At 37.5% G+C, this 21,039-nt stretch overlaps 1 protein-coding gene across 24 annotated transcripts in view; it reads left to right on the plus strand.

Annotated features, from left to right (window-relative positions):
• Positions 1–21,039, plus strand: part of DTNB (dystrobrevin beta) — a 608,309-nt gene that overhangs the window by 393,775 nt on the left and 193,495 nt on the right. For all 24 annotated transcript variants that reach the window (XR_007470747.1, XR_007470748.1, XM_049695720.1 and 21 more), the window contains 2 exons: positions 9,218–9,298; positions 13,000–13,213. Coding sequence is in view for 22 of the 24 variants with exons in the window: in XM_049695720.1 (XP_049551677.1) it covers positions 9,218–9,298; positions 13,000–13,213 (295 nt within the window). In the remaining 2 variants the exon portion in view is untranslated. The remainder of the gene's footprint in view (positions 1–9,217; positions 9,299–12,999; positions 13,214–21,039) is intronic.

Raw genomic sequence — 21,039 nt, forward strand, 5'->3', positions numbered from 1 at the left:
ATGGATTTAAAATTTTCCCCCTGTAGTTCGGTCAGTGTTTTGAAGCTTTTGTTCTTAGATGCATATATATTAAAATGTTCTGTCTACCTGGGAAATTGAATCTTTTATTATTATATAGGTAAACTTTTTTTTTCTAGTAATGCTTTTTTGCTTCAAAGTTTGTTTTGTTGTATATTAATATATCTATACCAGATTTTTTTTTTTTTTTGCAGTACGCGGGCCTCTCACTGTTGTGGCCTCTCCCGTTGCAGAGCACAGGCTCCGGATGCGCAGGCTCAGCGGCCATGGCTCACGGGCCTAGCCGCTCTGCGGCATGTGGGTTCTTCCCAGACCAGGGCACGAACCCGTGTCCCCTGCATCGGCAGGCGGACTCTCAACCATTGCACCACCAGGGAAGCCCACCAGCTTTCTTTTGATTAGCATGCCCAGTACACTAAATATCTCTTTTATTTTTAATTTATTTTTTATTCTGTTAACATCTTATTGGAGTATAATTGCTTTACAGTGGTGTGTTAGTTTCTGCTGTATAACAAAGTGAATCACCTATACGTGTACATATATCCCCATATCTCCTCCCTCTTGCGTCTCCCTCCCACCCTGCCTATCCCATCCCTCTAGGTGGTCACAAAGCACTGAGCTGATCTCCCTGTGCTATGCGGCTGCTTCCCACTAGCTATCGAATTTACATTTGGTAGTATACATATGTCCATGCCACTCTCTCACTTCGTCCCAGCTTACCCTTCCCCCTACCCCTGGCCTCAAGTCCATTCTCTATGTCTGCATCTTTATCCCTGTACTGCCCCGAGGTTCTTCAGAACAATTTTTTTTTTTTTAGATTCCATATATATGTGTTAGCATACGGTATTTGTTTTTCTTTTTCTGACTTACTTCACTCTGTATGACAGACTCTAGGTCCATCCACCTCACTACAAATAACTCAATTTCGTTTGTTTTTATGGCTGAGTAATATTCCATTGTATATATGTGCCACATCTTCTTTATCCATTCATCTGTCGATGGACACTTAGGTTGCTTCCATGTCCTGGCTATTGTAAATAGAGCTGCAATGAACATTGTGGTACATGACTCTTTTTGAATTATGGTTTTCTCAGGTTATATGCCCAGTAGTGGGATTGCTGGGTTGTATGGTAGTTCTAGTTGTAGTTTTTTAAGGAACCTCCATACTGTTCTCCATAGTGGCTGTATCAATTTACATTCCCACCAACAGTGCAAGAGGGTTCCCTGTTCTCCACACCCTCTCCAGCATTTGTTGTTTGCAGATTTTTCAGTATATATCCATTTATTCTTTAATTTTTTTTCCTGTATCCTTATGTTATATATGTATCTCTTGTAAACAGCGTAAGTTAGATTATTTTAAAAAATAACCAAAACGACCATTGTGACAATTTTGGCTTTTTCACTGAAGACTTTATTTTGTTTAACCTTTTTTTTTTTTTCGGTACGCGGGCCTCTCACTGTTGTGGCCTCTCCCATTGCGGAGCACAGGCTCTGGACACGCAGGCTCAGCGGCCATGGCTCACGGGCCCAGCTGCTCCACGGCATGTGGGATCTTCCCGGACCGGGGCACGAACCCCCGTCCCCTGCATTGGCAGGTGGACTCTCAACCACTGCGCCACCAGGGAAGCCCTGTTTAACCTTTTTTATGAATACTGATATGTTTCATTTTTCTTCTATTTTATTTTGTACTTCAGTTTTGTCCTCTCTCTGTTTTTTTTTCCCTCCTTTCTTGACTTCTATTAGATGAATTGAGCTTCCCTCCATTCTACTTTTTCCCTCTACTTACTTGTGAGTTGTATGTTCTTTTTCTGTTCTTTTTGTGGTTACTCCAGAAATTTTAACATCAATTAAAATGAAGCCCAGATGGATTAAAGACCTAAATGTAAGGCCAGAAGCTATCAAACTCTTAGAGGAAAACATAGGTAGAACACTCTATGACATAAATCACAGCAAGATACTTTTTGACCCACATCCTAGAGAAATGGAAATAAAAACAAAAATAAACAAATGGGACCTAATGAAACTTCAAACTTTTGCACAGCAAAGGAAACCATAAACAAGACCAAAAGACAACCCTCAGAATGGGAGAAAATATTTGCAAATGAAGCAACTGACAAAGGATTAATCTCCAAAATTTACAATTTACATGCAGCTCAATAACAAAAAACCAAACAACCCAGTCCAAAAATGGCCAGAAGACCTACATAGACATTTGTCCAAAGAAGATATACAGACTGCCAACAAACACATGAAAGAATGCTCAACATCATTAATCATTAGAGAAATGCAAATCAAAACTACAATGAGATATCATCTCACACCAGTCAGAATGGCCATCATCAAAAAATCTAGAAACAATAAATGCTGGAGAGGGTGTGGAGGAAAGGGAACCCTCTTGCACTGCTGGTGGGAATGTGAATTGGTACAGCCACTATGGAGAACAGTATGGAGGTTCCTTAAAAAACTACAAATAGAACTACCATATGACCCAGCAATCCCACTACTGGGCACATACCCTGAGAAAACCATAATTCAAAAAGAGTCATGGGGCTTCCCTGGTGGCGCAGTGGTTGAGAGTCTGCCTGCCGATGCAGGGGACACAGGTTTGTGCCCCGGTCCGGGAAGATCACACATGCCACGGAGCGGCTGGGCCTGTGAGCCATGACCGCTGAGCCTGCGCGTCCGGAGCCTGTGCTCCGCAAAGGGAGAGGCCACAACAGTGAGAGGCCCGTGTACTGCCAAAAAAAAAAAAAAAAAAGAGTCATGTACCAAAATGTTCATTGCAGCTCTATTTACAATAACTAGGAGATGGAAACAATCTAAGTGTCCGTCATCGGATGAATGGATAAAGAAGATGTGGCACATATATACAATGGAATATTACTCAGCCATAAAAACAATGAAATTGAGCTATTTGTCATGAGATGGATGGACCTAGAGTCTGTCATACAGATTGAAGTAAGTCAGAAAGAGAAAGACAAATACCGTATGCTAACACATATGTATGGAATTTAAGAAAAGAAAAACGTCATGAAGAACCTAGGAGTAAGACAGGAATAAAGACACAGACCTACTAGAGAATGGACTTGAGGATATGGGGAGGGGGAAGGGTAAGCTGTGACAAAGTGAGAGTGGCATGGACATATATACACTACCAAACGTAAAATAGATAGCTAGTGGGAAGCAGCCGCATAGCACAGGGAGATCAGCTCGGTGCTTTGTGACCACCTAGAGGGGTGGGATAGGGAGGGTGGGGGGGAGGGAGACGCAAGAGGGAAGAGATATGGGAACATATGTATATGTATAAATGATTCACTTTTTTATAAAGCAGAAACTAACACACCATTGTAAAGCAATTATACTCCAATAAAGATGTAAAAAAAAAATGAAGCCCAAATCATATCAATATTTATAACTTTGCTCAAAGTAATACAAGAATATTATTAGGATGTGTTAGAGTACCTCCTTTATGAAATATATGCTCTTTTTTGTATTATCTTTTGAACTCCACAAATTAGACTTTATTTTTATCTTGTGTAATCCATTTTTGTTTTATCCAACCTATTTGGTTATCACTTTGTTTGTTTGCCATTAATTACAAAAATTTAAATCCAGATCTTGGTGGAGCCAGGTATGTGTCACAGCCATTTCCTTTTGCGGGATTTTAAAACTTTTTTTCCTAGTTCACCCACTGAGAGAGTCACCCTTCAGTGATCTTGGTGTTATCTGTACCTTCCTCTCTGCTGGGACCTCTGGCTTCATCTTTGGTCCCTAGGGTTTTTAAGTGTACTGCCAAGAAAAAAATGAGGAAGTCATTCGTGTTCATATTTGTTGCTTATTCAGACTAATGTTTTTTTTGAAAAAATTTTTTTTCCTAATTAGAACTGCTTGTGAAAGTTTTTAGACAATTCAGACATGTTACTGTACTTATGTTTATTAGATTTATAATCTCTTCTCCCCTTTCTCCTTCCTTCCTCCTCATCTCCCCAGTTAGATTCGATTTTCAGCAAAGTACATTTACTTCCTTATCCCTGTCATTAGTCTGCTGAGCACGTCCATCAAATCCTGTGGCTTCCTGGAACACAGTTTGGAGTGCTCTGCCCTACCTGAGGAAAGTTAAAAGCATCAACATGTTTACACAGGAAAAGGAACTGGCTTCCCCACTACTTTTATCATCTCCCGCCATGAGCCTTTCCTTGCTAGTGTCTGCAGTTGTATATCCTTTTGACATTCCTTTGTAAATTTTTGGGAAAAAGCCTTTTTTATATCAGACAACCCAGAACTTCCCAGTTTTCAGTTATTTATTCATTCAATAAATATTTAGGTGCTAGTTTTATTGTGTCCTACTTTGGGACATACAGTAATGAATAATACAACAGTAAAATGGTCTCTGCCTTCATGGATTTTGTTTTCCTGGAAGTGGGAACAAGGGATGATAGCGCAGTAGGAGCCATGATGGGGGAAGCAAGGCGGGTCCAGGGAGGAATCTGGGAGGAAGTGATGTCTTGGCTGAGTCAACCAAATAATGTGGTGAAGGAAGGGCTGGGGCACTATCACTTACCAAGGCCCAGAGGTGACGGGACCCGGTATGTTTGGGTAACTGTAGGTAGTCCAGACTGATTGGAGTGGAGTGTGAGGTAAAATGTGAGAGGTGCATGAGCTAGACCTTTAAGTTGAGTTGGGTAGTCCTGTGTTTCCCAAAACTAGCTTGATTATAAGAGTCTTTAGGGGCATTTGTTAAGAATGAAGATTCCAGCTTCCTCCCCTGGGGGTTTTGATATAAGCTTCTGATACAAACAGGTACAATAAAACCCTTGCATTTGACTCTTTGCTTTCCTTGGGATTTGGTTATACTATAGAACATTCATATCCCATTCTCATGAATAAGGAGAGCCATAAAGTGCAAAGAAGGCTTAATCCTTTCTTACCCTTTCCCTATCTTTCTCCTGTACCTCTTGGGTACCCAGTGTCCCATTGGTTCCCTGTCTGTTCACGAATTTCACTGGGCTTTCTAACTGGGGCCAGAGTTCTGCCTGGATATTTAGTTAGGGCTCTCTGTATCGTTTCTTTTCTTTTTTTAAATTTAATTAATTAATTAATTTCTGGTTGCGTTGGGTCCTCGTTGCACGCAGGCTTTCTGTAGTTGCCGCAGGCAGGGGCTATTCTTTGTTGTGGTGCATGGGCTTCTGATTGCAGTGGCTTCTCTTGTTGTGGAGCATGGTCTCTAGGTGCGCGCGCTTCAGTAGTGTGGCATGCGGGCTTTGTTGCTCCGCCGCATGTGGGATCTTCCCAGACCAGGGCTCGAACCTGTGTCCCCTGCATTGGCGGGCGGATTCTTAACCCCTGCACCACCAGGGAAAACCTCTGTAATTTCTGGGTGGGCTTGAAACATTGTCTGACATTAGTATAAAAATGACATTTTATTGTATTTCTTTTAATGAAATATTCTTGAAATGAATGATAATGAAGAGTAATCATTTCTAGTTCAGAATTCCCAAAGTGATATTCCAGTCATTTCAGTTTCTTCACTGGGGGCTTTTCTATTTTGTATTTGCCAAACTACCATATTTTCTGATCAGGAAATTACTGTGACATTTACATAGGGGAAGTATTAAAAAAATGAAGGCTATTCTTAGGCACTGTATGAGGATTCTCCTTATATAAATCAGGGAAGATGACTGCTTCAGAAGAAGGGAAACATATGGGAAGTTTGGTTGAATATTGGTACAATAGTATTTTAATAAAATTCTAAGGTTATTAATTATATCTTAACTTTTAGAAATTATTTTTGGATTTGGACTGCTATTAGATTTTTAAAAAATGATGCTCTGGCCAGAACTTCTTAGAATTTCTGAATCCTGTAACATCCCACTGCTCTCTCTACATTTTCCTCAATACATTTAGAGTGATGTATTTTCACAAGGATCAGACTGGCAAAGGGAAGCAGAGTGATACTTGATTCTTGACTAGTTCCTGAAACTTCAGTGTAGAGATTTCTGGCAAACTGGTCTGAAGCATTTGGAGTTTCCTATTTTCCTAAACTAGTTAGCTTTGGACTTGTGTGATATCTGCTCTATTTCATCTTTTGTGGTGACAAATCTGACTCTGCACTGGAGAAGGAGTCTGAAAAGAGTGAGTTATACCAGGTGCACTACCTTTTTCCTGTAGTTACTTTTCCACTAGCAAGCATTGCCTAATAAATACCCTGCAAAAAGTCTGATCAATCAGATTAGTAATGTTTCTGTTTGATCAGATGGGGGTGGAACTTTCCTTTCCTAGCTGTTAACATTCGTTTTATCAGTGTTTCTCATTAAAATATTTCATAGAAATAAATGTTTAGACATTAAAATTACCTGCAGTGATTTAATGACGGGTTATTTATTAAATGTTCTTGGACATGTGTTGGCATTCTTTCTTAAAATTATTTGGTTTTGAATAATTAATATTTAATGGTTCCAATTTAAAATATTTAGGCTGAGATAGTAATATAGAAACTAAATGAGTAAAAGAAAATCAGACTGAATAAATTTAACAAGAGAAGTGTAAAACTTATACTCTGAAAACTACAAAACACTGTTGAAAGAAATTAAGGAAGACTAAATAAATGGAAAGATATCCTGTATTAGAGGATCAGAAGATTTATCATTAAGATGTCACTTTTCCCTAAATTGATCCACAAACTCATTGCAGTCCTCATAAAAAAACTGGCTGTTTTGAAGAAATGGATGGGCTGATCCTAAAATTCATATGGAAATTCAACCCAGAGTAGCCAAAACAGTCTCAAAAGAGAACAAAGTTGGAAGACTCACACTTCCGAATTTGAGAACTACAAAGCCACAATGATCCAGATTGTGTGGTACTGGCATAAGAATAGACATATAATCAGTGGGATAAAATTGAAAGTTAAAAATTAAACCCATACATCTGTGGTCACTTGATTTTTCACAAGGATACCAAGACCATTTAATGAAGAAAGAACAGTATTGTGAACAAACGGCGCTGGGACAAGTGGGTATCCATATGCAAAAGAATGAATTTGAACCTCCGCCTCATACTGCATAATAAATTAACTAAAAATATATCATAGCCCTAAATGTAAGATCTAAAAGTGTAAAACTTTTAGAAGGACACATAGGTATAAATCTTCATAAACTTAGATTAGGCAAAGCCTTCTCAGGTATGACACCAAAAGCACAAGTGACAAAATAACAAATAGATATATTGGATTTATCAAAATTAAAACCTTTTGTGCCCCATTAGATACGACCAAGAAAGTGAAATGACTACTCAGAGAATGGGAAAAAAAATTTGCAAATCATATATTTCATAAGGGACTTGTATCTACAACATATAAAGTACTTAAAACTCAATAATGAAAGACAAACAACTCAATTAAAAAATGGGCAAAGTGACTCATAAGGGGAAGAGATTTCTTTTTTGAGATAATGAAAAACTGACTGTGGTGATGGTTGCACAACTAAGTTGAATACTTTAATGGATGAATTATATTTCAAAAAACCTGTTATATTAAAAAAAAGAAAATAGGACTATAACGTGTATGTATAGAAGGGTAGAAATTTTGTGAGAACCAGGTGATGGAGGAAATAATTTTAATTGTGACATCAAGGTAAGGGTTGATTGAAGTGAGATTAAGAGAAATCTTTGCTTCACTTTTTGGTCAATAAATATTACTTTTACCAAAAACCTGGAAAAATCCTTCCTTTTTTTTTCTATAAGCAGAAATGAAAGATGACTGTAAATATTGGTATAAGATAATTTGTGCTGGTTCACTTTCCCTTTTTTGAATCAAAAGTTGCTGCCAGATCTTACAAGGCAGCATAGGTGAAATAAAAAAACTCACGCTGGAGGCCAGAGTTCCCTGAAGTGGCCTTAAAATTCAAGACAGCAATTTTTTTTTTTTTTTTTGCCATACGCGGGCCTCTCACTGTTGTGGCCTCTCCCGTTGCAGAGCACAGGCTCCGGACGCGCAGGCTCAGCGGCCATGGCTCACGGGCCCAGCTGCTTCGCGGCATGTGGGATCTTCCCGGACCGGGGCACGAACCCGTGTCCCCTGCATCGGCTCTCAACCACTGCGCCACCAGGGAAGCCCTACAGCAAATTTTGAAATGAAAACAAAGTTTGATTTATAGATTCATATAATTTAGGCTTTGTTCTAGTTACTAGGGCTATATATTACTTATCCCCAAACAGTCATTTATTTTGTTTATACCTTTTTTGGGTCTAAAATTAGAACAGCGTCCAGTGCTTATATCTTGACTTTGCTGCATGATGTCTCAGGCCTCTGTTGGAAGACTCAGAGACTCAGGGCTGGGTCATTTGTTGCCTTGCTCACTTACATGTTTGGTAATTGCTACTGACTTTCAGCTGATGGACTCAGTTTCTCTGGGTATCGGTGTCTCTGTGTGGTTTCTCCATATCAGCTAGTTTGGGCTTCACAGCAATGGTGTCCAGGTTCCTAGGGCAAGCATCCTGAGAGAGTGAGAGCACAGACAAGCTGTCCCACATTTTATCGCCCACCTTCAGAAGTCAGGCAGTGTTCGTCTGCCACACTCTATTCATTGAGGCAGTCACAGTGTCCTCAGGTGCAAGTGGAGGGAAATAATCTTTAGTTCTTGATGGGGAGGGGCAGCATACTAGAGGCACATAAAAATACTGGTCTGGAAATACTGTTGTGTCCCTTTTTTGAAAAACACAGGCTGCCACAGACCTGGAAGGGGAACTTAGAGATCATCTGGTCCAGTTCCCTCATTTTATAGATGAGGACACTGAGGCTGAGAAGAAGGGGTGTAACATGGCCATGGTCATGGCCTGTGGTCAGACTGGGCTGGAATTTAGCTTTCCTGACTCTAGGCTAGGGTCTTCCCTACTATACCACTTTTTTTCATTTTGCGGAATACGTAGTTCATTCACTCAAGTCATGAGTGGTCCTCCCCTCAGAGTTTTCTTAGGCTAGCAGACAGGATGATATAGGCAAAACTGCTGACATTGTGCTTGGCATGGAGTGGGCACGCAGAAAGCATTTTTAACCCTTCTTCCCCACTTTGTGTTTTATCCAGAGAGGGCCTTGTTGACATGTTGTGTATAGACTGTGCCAACACAATGGAATAGAGTCACTTCCCCAGCATGTGGAAATTAAATGGTAAATCTAGTTGAATATTTTTTATTTGCCCCTTTTCAGGTGCTCAGAATTTTGATGTCATACGACTGTCAACTTACAGAACAGCTTGCAAATTGCGATTTGTGCAAAAACGATGCAACCGTAAGTCATTTCTACTCATTTCTATGATAGCTGGATAGAGCTCTTGATAATATAGAAGATTTTAATGTGTTTTAGTCATATTGTAATGTTAATTGAATTATTTTGTCTTAAGTGTTTATCAGAATATAAGCTTTGTAATGGAAAGAGCTTGTTAATTTATTCTGGGTGTCCCTCAAAAAATTTAAGAAACTCAATAAGGTGACTAGTTTTGAGATTAATTAATTCTTTATTTTTTTAAAAAATGATTTATTTATTTATTTATGGCTGTGTTGGGTCTTTGTTGCTGTGCGCAGGCTTTCTCTAGTTGCGGTGAGTGGGGACTCCTCTTCCTTGCGGTGTGTGGGCTTCTCATTGCGGTGGCCTCTCTTGTTGTGGAGCATGGACTCTAGGCACGCGGGCTTCACTAGTTGTGGCATTCGGGCTCAGTAGTTGTAGCTTGCAAACTCTAGAGTGCAGGCTTAGTAGTTGTGGCACACGGGCTTAGTTGCTCCGCGGCATGTGGGATCTTCCCGGACCAGGGCTTGAACCCATGTCCCCTGCATTGGCAGGCGAATTCTTAACCACTGCACCACCAGGGAAGTCCCAAGATTAATTGATTCTTTAAATGGGAGAATTCATTTCTCCTTGTCACTGTTTTTAATACAAAGTTTTATGTAAAATTAATACAGTTTATCAGCTTCTGGAGAGAAAGAAAAACTAATATTTTGATAAAGGCATAATAAAAATTAACTTTCTTGTTTAAACTTAATATAACACAAATCAGCCTTTTCTATAAGCGGTTGCTTCCACAATTGCTACTTATAAAATACGTAAATTAAAATATTTGTAAAATGCATATAAAATCTTTCTTAATTTGTGTGCAGATGAACTGACTTAGAATTATTGTACTTTTCTCAGATATATGTGTGTGTGTGTGTGTGTGTGTGTATTAATGAAAAACTGTTTTGTGTAATGGAAAGAACATTAGCCTTAGAATGGGAAAACCTGTTTTACTCCAGGTTTTGTTTGTCATTTATTATAAACACGTGACCTTGGACAAGTCACTTTATATTTAAATACTTCTACACTACTTTAAGTCCTACTCAAAAATCCTAGCTAAAAATTCTCTCCAAAGAGTTTACCGTACCATCCTAGACTGAAGTCATGTTTCTTCTCTGGTTTCCCAAAGCATTGTTTTCAAATTATGGGTTGTGACCTGTTAATGGTTCCTGAAACTGTTTTGGTGAGCTGTAGCCAGAATTTAAAGCATGTAATGGAGAAAAAAAAAGAGAAAGAAAAAAAAGTCAGAACGTAGCTTATGTGGTAAAGTATTTTGTGAAACGTGTTTTTTATATATCTAGAGGGGTGTGTGTGTGTTGATTTAAATATATTTGCATGTTGTCAAAAAGTTTGAAAACCGCTGTCCTACAGGAACTACCATTTTTATACTTCTTCCCATAATTATTCTTGGAACACAGTAGTCTATGTGTGGGCTGAGCCAGGCTAGTGGCATTAGTAATATAAAGTAAAAGATGCATTGTTCTAGCAGTTTTATTTTGTCACATATGATTCTTCAGTCTACCAGATTACTCCAGGTTATAAGTAGGAGTCAGATTTCAATTTTTTCCATATATATGTTCAGTTGACCCTACACTATTTATTGAAAAGACCATCCTTTTTCTTCATTACTAAAAAAATCCAGATTATAAGTAGGAGTCAGATTTCAATTTTTTCCATATGTATGTTCAGTTGACCCTACACTATTTATTGAAAAGACCATCCTTTTTCTTCATTACTAAAAAAATCTTTTTCTCATATTCATTAGGAGAAATGTACAAGAATGTTCATAGCTGTGTCCATATGTGAGAGGATCTGTTTTTGGACTCTTTGTGTTCCATTGGTCTGTTTGTCTATCCTTTTACCAATAATCACTGTTAGAGCTTTAGGGTTAGGGTACTTTTGTTCTATTTTACTTTTTAAGATTGTCTGAGACATTCTTGGCCTTTTTACATTTATTTTCACACAAATTTTAGAATTTGCTTGTTAATTTCTACTAAAAATGAACAAAAACAAAGATTTGTGCTGGGATTTCTTTCCTTCATTTTTTTTTTAAAGTATAATTTACGTATAATAAAATTCATCCTTTTAATGTATAGTCCTGTGGGATTTTGTTGGGACTACACTGAATCTGTAGATCAAGTTGGGGAGAAATTGATGTATTTCCAGTGTTGAGATTTCATTTCTGTGAACCTGATATATCCCTCCATCTATTTAGGTCTTTAAGTTTTGCTAATTTATATATTTTTTGGTAGAGATATTGCACATCCTTTATTGGATTTATTCCTGAGTCCTCGTGTATGTTTAGAAATACAGTGACTTTCATATCTTGATTTGTACCTAGCAGTCATTCTAGACTCAAATATTAATTTTAGTGATATACATGCAGAATCTTTATGATTTTCAATGTGTATAATTTTGTCATTTCTGAATAATGACAGTTACTTTTATTTCCTGTACTGATAATTACTGCATATTTATATAGGTTAGCATTTGAAATACGATAGGAATGATGACAGTGGGCATTTCTTATCTTATTCCCAATATCAGAGGAATGGCTTTCAACATTTTACTATTAAGTAATATGTTTGCTGCAGTTTTTTGTAGATATCCTTAATCAGATTAAGGAAATTTCCAAGTAGTGTGTTTATTCATTTCTAAAGATAAAGTTTATTTTAAAAGTTTTCTTTTTGATAATGATTTCTGACAATTTCATTTTGATCATAGAGCATGGCTTATATGATTTTAATCCTTTAAAATTTATTGGGATTAGTTTTATGACTCAGGATAAGGTCAGTTTTTTTACATGTTCTTTGTGTTATTGAAAATAAAGCATATTTTCTAATCACTGGGGGCAGGACTTCATATAGTGTCCATTATGCCTGCCTTGTTAGTTTGTCTATGATTGTACTTATTTTTTTTGTATGTTTGCTCTGTCACTTGCTAAGAGAGGTGTGTTAATATCTCCCACAAAGTCTGTGAATTTGTCTCTTTGAGGTTCTGTTACATTTTCATTGTGTATTTTTGAAGCTACAAAGGGGAGGCAAAACTTTACCTTTACCCTCTCAGGGTCTCCAGCGGAGCCTGAGAATTAAATTGACATAAGACAGATTAACAGGAGAAAAGCATATGGATTTTTACATGTACATAGGAGCCCCCATAGGAAAATGAAAACCCAAAGGAGTGAGTGGGCCTAAGTGCTTATATACTAAGTTGAACAAAGAGTGGCAGTTGTGGAAAAATAACTAAAATATGTCAGGAGACTAAAGATAAGAGCTATTTTAACGAAGTCTGCAGATTTCACTCAGACTCAATTCACTGTCTCTGGTGATGAGGATGTTTCTTTCCTCTTGGAATAAGGAGGGCGTTTTTCACATGGGACTTTTACTTCCTGCTTTTGGGAAGAAGAGGGGAGGTCAGAGTGTCCTTCTTGGCATCTGTTGTTTTCCAGGCGTCTTTAGCTCAAACTACTCCGTATGCCAAAGTGGCATATCTTGGGGTGACATATTCTGCCACCCTTCACTATTCTATTAAATGTAAGTAAATGTAAAGTTCTTATATCTTTCTGCTGAATTAAAACTTTTGAATTGTTGAAAAAGTTACAAAATAAACACAAAGTTTGTGTTGACAGAATAAACACAAAGTTTATTTTCTTTGTGTTCCAGTACATCTTGTTGATATTTGGAACATGATTGAAGCCTTCCGAGACAATGGCCTTAATACACTGGACCATACCACTGAGATCAGTGTGTCTCGCCTTGAGACCGTCATCTCATCCATCTACTACCAGCTGAACAAGCGCCTTCCTTCTACTCACCAAATCAGTGTGGAACAGTCCATCAGCCTCCTCCTCAACTTTATGATTGCTGCATATGACAGGCTAGTACCTGCCCTGCTTAATCCATTTTAAGAATGTTTCTCTTCTAATCATCCTTCTTCTGTACTGCCTGCCAAGGGTTGTCAACTTAGAATCACAGTTAAAAGGGAAATGAATTAGTACAAGTCCCTTCTAAAGACTGGTTAAATGCCAGAGTGACTTACTGTCTTGGGGCGTGTCACATATTAACCTCTGTAACATTAGGGACATTCACAACACTTGAGACATAATTGTTTGGTAAAATTGTCGGTACCTTAATATAGCTGTTCTCTATCCAGTGAAATATAGCCAAGTGGTACATTTGATTATGAGGCTTTCTATTTGACTTTTAAACTAACTTTTCTTTACTATGTGATAGCAATTGCCTTTGGACTATATAGTACCTTGTTTTCTCTTTATTTATGTTTAGGAGTCTATTTTAATTCTTTTCAATGTAGAACATTGTGTTCTAAACCTTAAAACAATAGAAGAAAACTAAATGTCCTCCAAATTAAAACAGAAATGAGTTGTTATATTTGTATTTATGGAGAATTAAGTTGGTATGATAAAAAATAAAGAAATCATAAATGATGGAAGCACAGAGGTTAATATTTATTTTCCGGGAACCAGGAGTTCAGATGTCTGATCCCTGCTGTACTATCAGCAGTGTGATTTGGATGGGTTAATTCTCTCTGCTTCATTTTTCTCTCTGTAGGAAAATGAGTTCATATATTTGTAGAATGCTATTAGTTATACTTCATAATATTGAGGGTTCTGTGAATTAATGGTAAAACCATACAAATGTCAAGGCCAAGTCACAACATAGGCACTCACTAAATTCAGTTTTTAAAAATAATTAATTAATTAATTTATTTATTTTTGGCTGTGTTGGGTCTTCGTTTCTGTGCGAGGGCTTTCTCTAGTTGTGGCGAGCGGGGGCCACTCTTCATCGCGGTGCATAGGCCACTCTTCATCACAGTGCACAGGCCTCTCACTGTCGCGGCCTCTCGTTGCGGAGCACAGGCTCCAGACGCGCAGGCTCAGTAGTTGTGGCTCACGGGCCCAGTTGCTCCGCGGCATGTGGGATCTTCCCAGACCAGGGCTCGAACCCGTGTCCCCTGCATTGGCAGGCAGATTCTCAACCACTGCGCCACCAGGGAAGCCCCCACATTTTTATAAGATGTTATCAAATTAGATATTCCATCCATTTAATAAAAAATTATTTAAAGAAATTTGAATTTTTAAAACATGAGTGTACATGTAGCATATGTCCCAGAATTCTAATGCCATTTTTTTTAGCAGTTAATCTGGTAGGTTAAGTTTATACTGTCCAAGGAATGACTCTTCTGATCTAAAAACCCTAGTAAAAACCATTATTCTGTGGTGAGTAAGCAGCACCTTATCGTGACACTGACTCACTGAGTAAGTCACTTCAGGGCCACACAACACAAATTAATTTAAGAAACTTTTTAAAGTCAGAAATAAAAGTCATCTTAGAGCTAAAAATGATAAAGCAGAGATTATAAACTTTGACTCCATAATTATATCAAATAAGTACTACGGCTAAAGAAGGGAGGAGAAGAGAGAGTGAAGAGATAGCAAAAGGGAGAATGGGAAGACCAAAGGTAAGGGCAGAAGGTACAGAGGTGTCCTGGGACACAGTTGGAGAAAGCCGGACACAGGCAGAAAGAGACAAAGGAAAAGAAAAAAGAGACAGTAAATCAGCAGGAGGGCACACTGAAGAGAACTAGGAAAGCAAAAAGAGACGAATGAGCTAAGAGTAAAGAATATAGTATGGCAGGGGTGAGTTTGGTAATTCTCAAGTCATATCCTGTTTAAAATGTTGACCGTGGGCATCAGAATAAATCGTCACATCTTTACTGACCTTGAACTCTTCCTATGATAAGAGCTTATTTAGTTAGCTCTCCGGAAATTTGAAATTGGCTTTCATGTACTGGAAAAAAGAAAGGATCTGGTTATCAGAATTTTATTTTTGAAAATCAGGGCATTTTGTTGTTAAATACTTCCAAAAGTAGTAGTCTCTTTATAGATTGGCCACTTTGTTATTTAGGCTGGAGAGTCCCTTTGGTATGTAGAATTCCTATTATTTTAACTGATCTTTTCAAGCTTTTGTATTTCATAATTTCTCAAAGTTAAAATTTGAATACAGCAATTAACTTATTAAATTCCCTCACCTCCAAATTCATAGTCAAATTTTTGGTCAGGTTGTTTCTGATTATTATAATAGATTGTGAGACCCTAAAACGATCATCAGGAACAAATAGGATCTAAGACTTTTCTCCCTTAAGCATGTATTTTCTTAGGAATTAATTTTTTTAATACTTAGATTTAAAATATTTCACATTGGACAATTAAAAACATTGAAGAGTATGAAGAATGATATTATAAACATCTGTGTGTAGACTTTAAGCTAAGAGGAATAGCCAAAACATTCCGTTAGCCTCAGTTTTTTCCTGTTTCAGGTCCTCAGTACCACAGTTACAGTACCATAGGTACATGGTCTGGTCCGAAGGTACAACAGGTGATGCTCTAACCAACATTTTTTTCTTCTTTTTTTTGTTTTTGATAACAAGGATATCCAAATTCCCAGTGTGAGGGATAGGAAACCTTCCTTCCTCTTCTTCAGTTGAGCTGATTTAGTGATTTAGAGCTTGGGATTTATAAACCTCCTTTCTGTTTCCAACCTCGGTGTTAGTTCCACATCTTCAACTATAAGCAATAGAAAGCCTACTCAGATGGGCTTTCACAGTAACTGGAGCAATAGGCTCACATAACAGAGGAGCCAGAGACAGGATTGTGGTTGAATCAGGGCCCTGGCTGCATTTCTTCTTTTTTTAAAAATATTTATTTATTTGGCTGCACCGGGTCTTTAGTTGTGGCATGGGGGATCTTTTAGTTGCGGCATGCGAGATCTTAAGTTGTGGCATGCAAACTCTTAGTTGCGGCATGTGGGATCTAGTCCCCTGACCAGGGATCGAACCTGGGCCCACTGCATTGGAAGCGTGGAGTCTTAGCCGCTGGGCCACCAGGGAAATCCCTGCGTGTCTTTATAGTGGTCTTGGCTTTGACCTTCTCTTCTATTAGCTTCATCCTTATGCTGACTTCAAAAAATGCCTGCTACAGCTACTAAAATGCTTCCTGTCAAGTCTAGGTGAGGGAGAGAGCCAGTTTTCTTTCAACACTGAACAAAAGTACCTGAGCCTCCACCAGATATGTGCGTTTGGGCCATGTATGTGTAAGTGGTAGGCTTTTTAGCTGAAACAAAGGATTTGTGCCTTTGGGGCAGAGGATGGTTAAATTCTCACCCTCACCCTGTGTTGCCTCATCATGGGGATGGTTGGACTAGATATGAAGGTGATGACCACAGTGTTCACTACTAAACTCCTTGAAGTGCATTATAAACTTGTGGTTCCCTTTCTTGTTAAATAGTCCTACTCTCCATCCAGTTCCTTAAACCTGAGAGTCATTATAACTCTTCCTTCTCCGTCATCTCCCACATCCAGTCGGTTACCAAGTGCTTTCATTTCTACCTCTTGAATATCCTTCAGGTCTATGTACTTCTCTCCATCCCCACTGCTACCATCCCAGACCACCAGCATCATCTTTCGCTTGGATTACTGCTATAGCTTCTAAGTGATTTTTTTTTCATATACTCTTTTTTCCCTCATTCATTCTTAGAAATAATAAACATCCACCAACCCACTATCTGACCCAGGAACTTGAACATTGACAATAATTTACATTTATCTCCTAACCCATCCCACTGAACTGCACTTAACTAAGGTGAACCCTATTCTGATTTTGTATTATCATTTCCTTGCGTCTTAAAAACCATTTTTGTTCACATGTATGGACATAAATAAAGTGTTTAATTTTAAATATTTTTACAATTATAAAAAGTGTCATACTAATGTACTATTATCTGATTTATTTTTTTCAGCCAGTAACGTATTTTAAAGATTCATTCATGTTGCATTTATCTATAGTTCAGTTATTTTAACTGTTATATAACATTCTGTTGTGTTTCTATACCATTCTGGTGTTTTCCAGATTTTTGCTCTAAGAAACAACTCTGCTTCGAATATTCTTATTTGTGTCCAAGTGTTTCTCTTGGTTCTAAACTGAGGAATAGAATTGCTGAGCTGTGGGGTATATGAAAGCTCAGATTTACTCTGAACTGATATTTAGAAAGTATAAAATTATTTTTCCAAATTGTACCCATACATAAGAGATCCTTTTGATTCACATTTGTAAGCCTTAGAATTCTTGGACTTCTTAGTTTTTGCTAAATGACATCTCATTGTTACCTTGATTTGCATTTTCTTGATTACTGAGCATGTTCATATGTTTCTTGGCCATATTTATTACTTCTGTGAAACGCCTCTTTGTGTCTTTTGCCCATTATTCTAGTGTGTTATATTTTCTTTTTATATTGATTTGTAAGAGTTCTTCCTATAATTTAGATAACAATCCTTTCTTGATTATGTGTGTTGCACATATATTCTCCCAATTTATAGCTTGATTTTTTTTTACTTTTCTTAAGATGTCTTCTTCATAAAATGTTTTTTAAAGAAAAATGTCAAACATATAGAAACATAGAAAGAATATTATAGTAACAGTGTGCCCGTAACATAGCTTCCGTAATTACCAATACATGGCCAGTCTTATTTCATCTATATCCCCAGGCTCTCCACCTCCCTTCTCCCCACTTTCTTGACTTATTTCGAGGCAAATCTCACATGTCGTTATCATTTCCTATGTAAATATTCCAGTGCATACATATCTCTAAAAGATGGGATGCCTTAAAAAAATTACCATAATGCCCTTATCTCACCTGAAAATTAATATAAATATTCATTAATATGTTAAAATATCCATTTCACTAATTCCCTTATAAATTTTTATTTTTATGTTGTTTAATTTGAGACTCAAATAAGGTCCATGTATTGCAGTTGATTTTTTAAAAAATTTATTAATTTATTATTATTTTTTAACACCTTTATTAGAGTATAATTGCTCTACAATGGTGTGTTAGTTTCTGCTTTATAACAGTGAATCAGCCATACATTTACATATATCCCCATATCTCCTCCCTCTTGCGTCTCCCTCCCACTCTCCCCATCCCAACCATCTAGGCAGTCACAAAGCACCGAGCTGATCTCCCTGTGCTATGCGGCTGCTTCCCACTAGCTATCGATTTTACATTTGGTAGTGTATGTATGTCCATGCCACTCTCTTACTTTGTCCCAGCTTACCCTTCCCCCTCCCCATGTCCTCAAGTCCATTCTCTACATCTGTGTCTTTATTCCTGTCCTGCCCCTAGGTTCTTCAGAACATTTTTTTTTTTTTTTTAGATTCCATATATATGTTTTAGCATAAGGTATTTGTTTTTCTCTTTCTGACTTACTTCACTCTGTATGACAGACTAGGTCCATCCACCTCACTACAAATAACTCAATTTCGTTTCTTTTTATGGCTGAGTAGTATTCCATTGTATATATGTGCCACATCTTCTTTATCCATTTATCTGTTGACGGACACTTAGGTTGCTTCCATGTCCTGGCTATTGTAAATAGAACAGCAATGAACATTGTGGTACATGACTCTTTTTGAATTATGGTTTTCTCAGGTTATATGCCCAGTAGTGGGATTGCTGGGTCGTATGGTAGTTCTATTTTTAGTTTTTTGAGGAAGCTCCATACTGTTTCCCATAGTGGCTGTATCAATTTACATTCCCACCAGCAGTGCAAGAGGGTTCCCTATTCTCCACACCCTCTCCAGCATTTATTGTTTGTAGATTTTTTGATGATGGCCATTCTGACTGGTGTGAGGTGATACCTCATTGTAGTTTTGATTTCCATTCTCTAATGATTAGTGATGTTGAGCATCCTTTCATGTGTTTGCTGGCAATCTATATATCTTCTTTGGAGAAATGTCTGTTTAGGTTTATTGCCCATTTTTGGATTAGGTTGTTTGTTTTTTTGATATTGAGCTGCATGAGCTGATTGTAAATTTTGGAGATTAATCCTTTGTTAGTTGCTTCGTTTGCAAATATTTTCTCCCATTCTGAGGGTTGTCTTTTGGTCTTGTTTATGGTTGCCTTTGCTGTGCAAAAGCTTTGAAGTTTCATTAGGTCCCATTTGTTTATTTTTGTTTTTATTTCCATTTCTCTAGGATGTGGGTCAAAAAGGATCTTGCTGTGATTTATGTCATAGAGTGTTCTGCCTATGTTTTCCTCAAAGAGTTTGATAGTGTCTAGCCTTACATTTAGGTCTTTAATCATTTTGAGTTTATTTTTGTGTATGGTGTTAGGGAGTGTTCTAATTTCATTCTTTTACACGTAGCTGTCCAGTTTTCCCAGCACCACTTACTGAAGAGGCTGTCTTTTTTCCATTGTATATTCTTGCCTCCTTTATCAAAAATAATAAACTCTAAATATAAACTAAGATAAACATAAAACCGGAAACAAATTAGATGCAGAAAGCAAACCCCAAGTCTACAGTTGCTCCTAAAGTCCACCAGCTTCAATTTTGGGATGATTTGTTGTCTGTTCAGGTATTCCAGAGATGCAGGGTACATCATGTTGATTGTGGAGATTTAATCTGCTGCTCCTGAGGCTGCTGGGAGAGATTTCCCTTTCTCTTCTTTGTTCACACAGCTCCTGGGGTTCAGCTTTGGATTTGGCCCTGCCTCTGCTTGTAGGTCGCCTGAGGGCATCTGTTCCCTTTTGGGAAGTCTGAGGTCTTCTGCCAGCCTTCAGTAGGTGTTATGTAGGAGTTGTTCCACATGTAGATGTATTTCTGATGTATTTGTGGGGAGGAAGATGATCTCCACTTCTTACTCCTCTGCCATCTTGAAGGTGTCCCTGCAGTTGATATTCTTTTAAGATTCTTTTAATCTGTAGGCTCTCCCTTCATCTCTCTTTTTACCCTAGAGATTACAGTATGTATGCTTGATTTTTCAAAGTCTAAGATTAATTGGTACCATTACTCTCTTTCTAGGTAATACAAAGACTGATGTGTTTCTATACCATTTTGGTTTTAGGACGCTTTAATTTCATTTACCCATTCTTTTATGTCATTGAGATTGTGTATTTTTATTTTATATATATTTAAAATCAAGCAGGCCTTTTTAATTTTTTTATACCGTGAGCATCATTTAATTTATAGGTAAACTAAATGATGTTGACTATAATAAAATAGTGTCTGCTTAATTTTAAATATACTAGTTTTGTTGTTTTTCACTTGCTTCTGCATTTTTAAGCTTCCATCAGGAATTCTTTTCTTTCTTCCTGAAGAACACCCTTTGGCATTTCCTTTCTGCAAGTTAGATTGTGGCACGTCGTCTTAATTTTCGTTTGAAAATTTCATTCTCATACTTTAAGAATATTTTCATTTGATATATGAGTTTTTGGTTGACAATTGTTTTCTTTCAACATTTCAAGAGTATTGTTCTGGTATTTTTTTAGCTTCCATAATTTCTGATGAGAAATCAATAGTGGATATAATTTTAGCCACTTGGATGGTAATCTGTCAATTTCCTCTGGCAACTCTTAAGATATTCTTTCTTTTCTTTTCTTTTTTCTTTTGGTTTTCAGCAATATTACCATGATGCCAGATGCATCATTCTTATCTCATAATCCTTAAATATAATAAGCAGAGTTACTGTAAGATCTGTGCTTGTAATCCAATATCTAGGTTCCCTATGGTTCTTTTTGTACTGTTTGCTGTTTCTGTTTTTCGTTCATGTCATCTTACTTCCTCTCTGCCTTGTTATTTTTTATTATGTGAGAAACGTATTCCAAAATTATTTTTTATTTTTAGTATGT

This window comes from Orcinus orca, chromosome 13 (assembly GCF_937001465.1).
Source record: "Orcinus orca chromosome 13, mOrcOrc1.1, whole genome shotgun sequence".
Taxonomy (NCBI): domain Eukaryota; kingdom Metazoa; phylum Chordata; class Mammalia; order Artiodactyla; family Delphinidae; genus Orcinus; species Orcinus orca.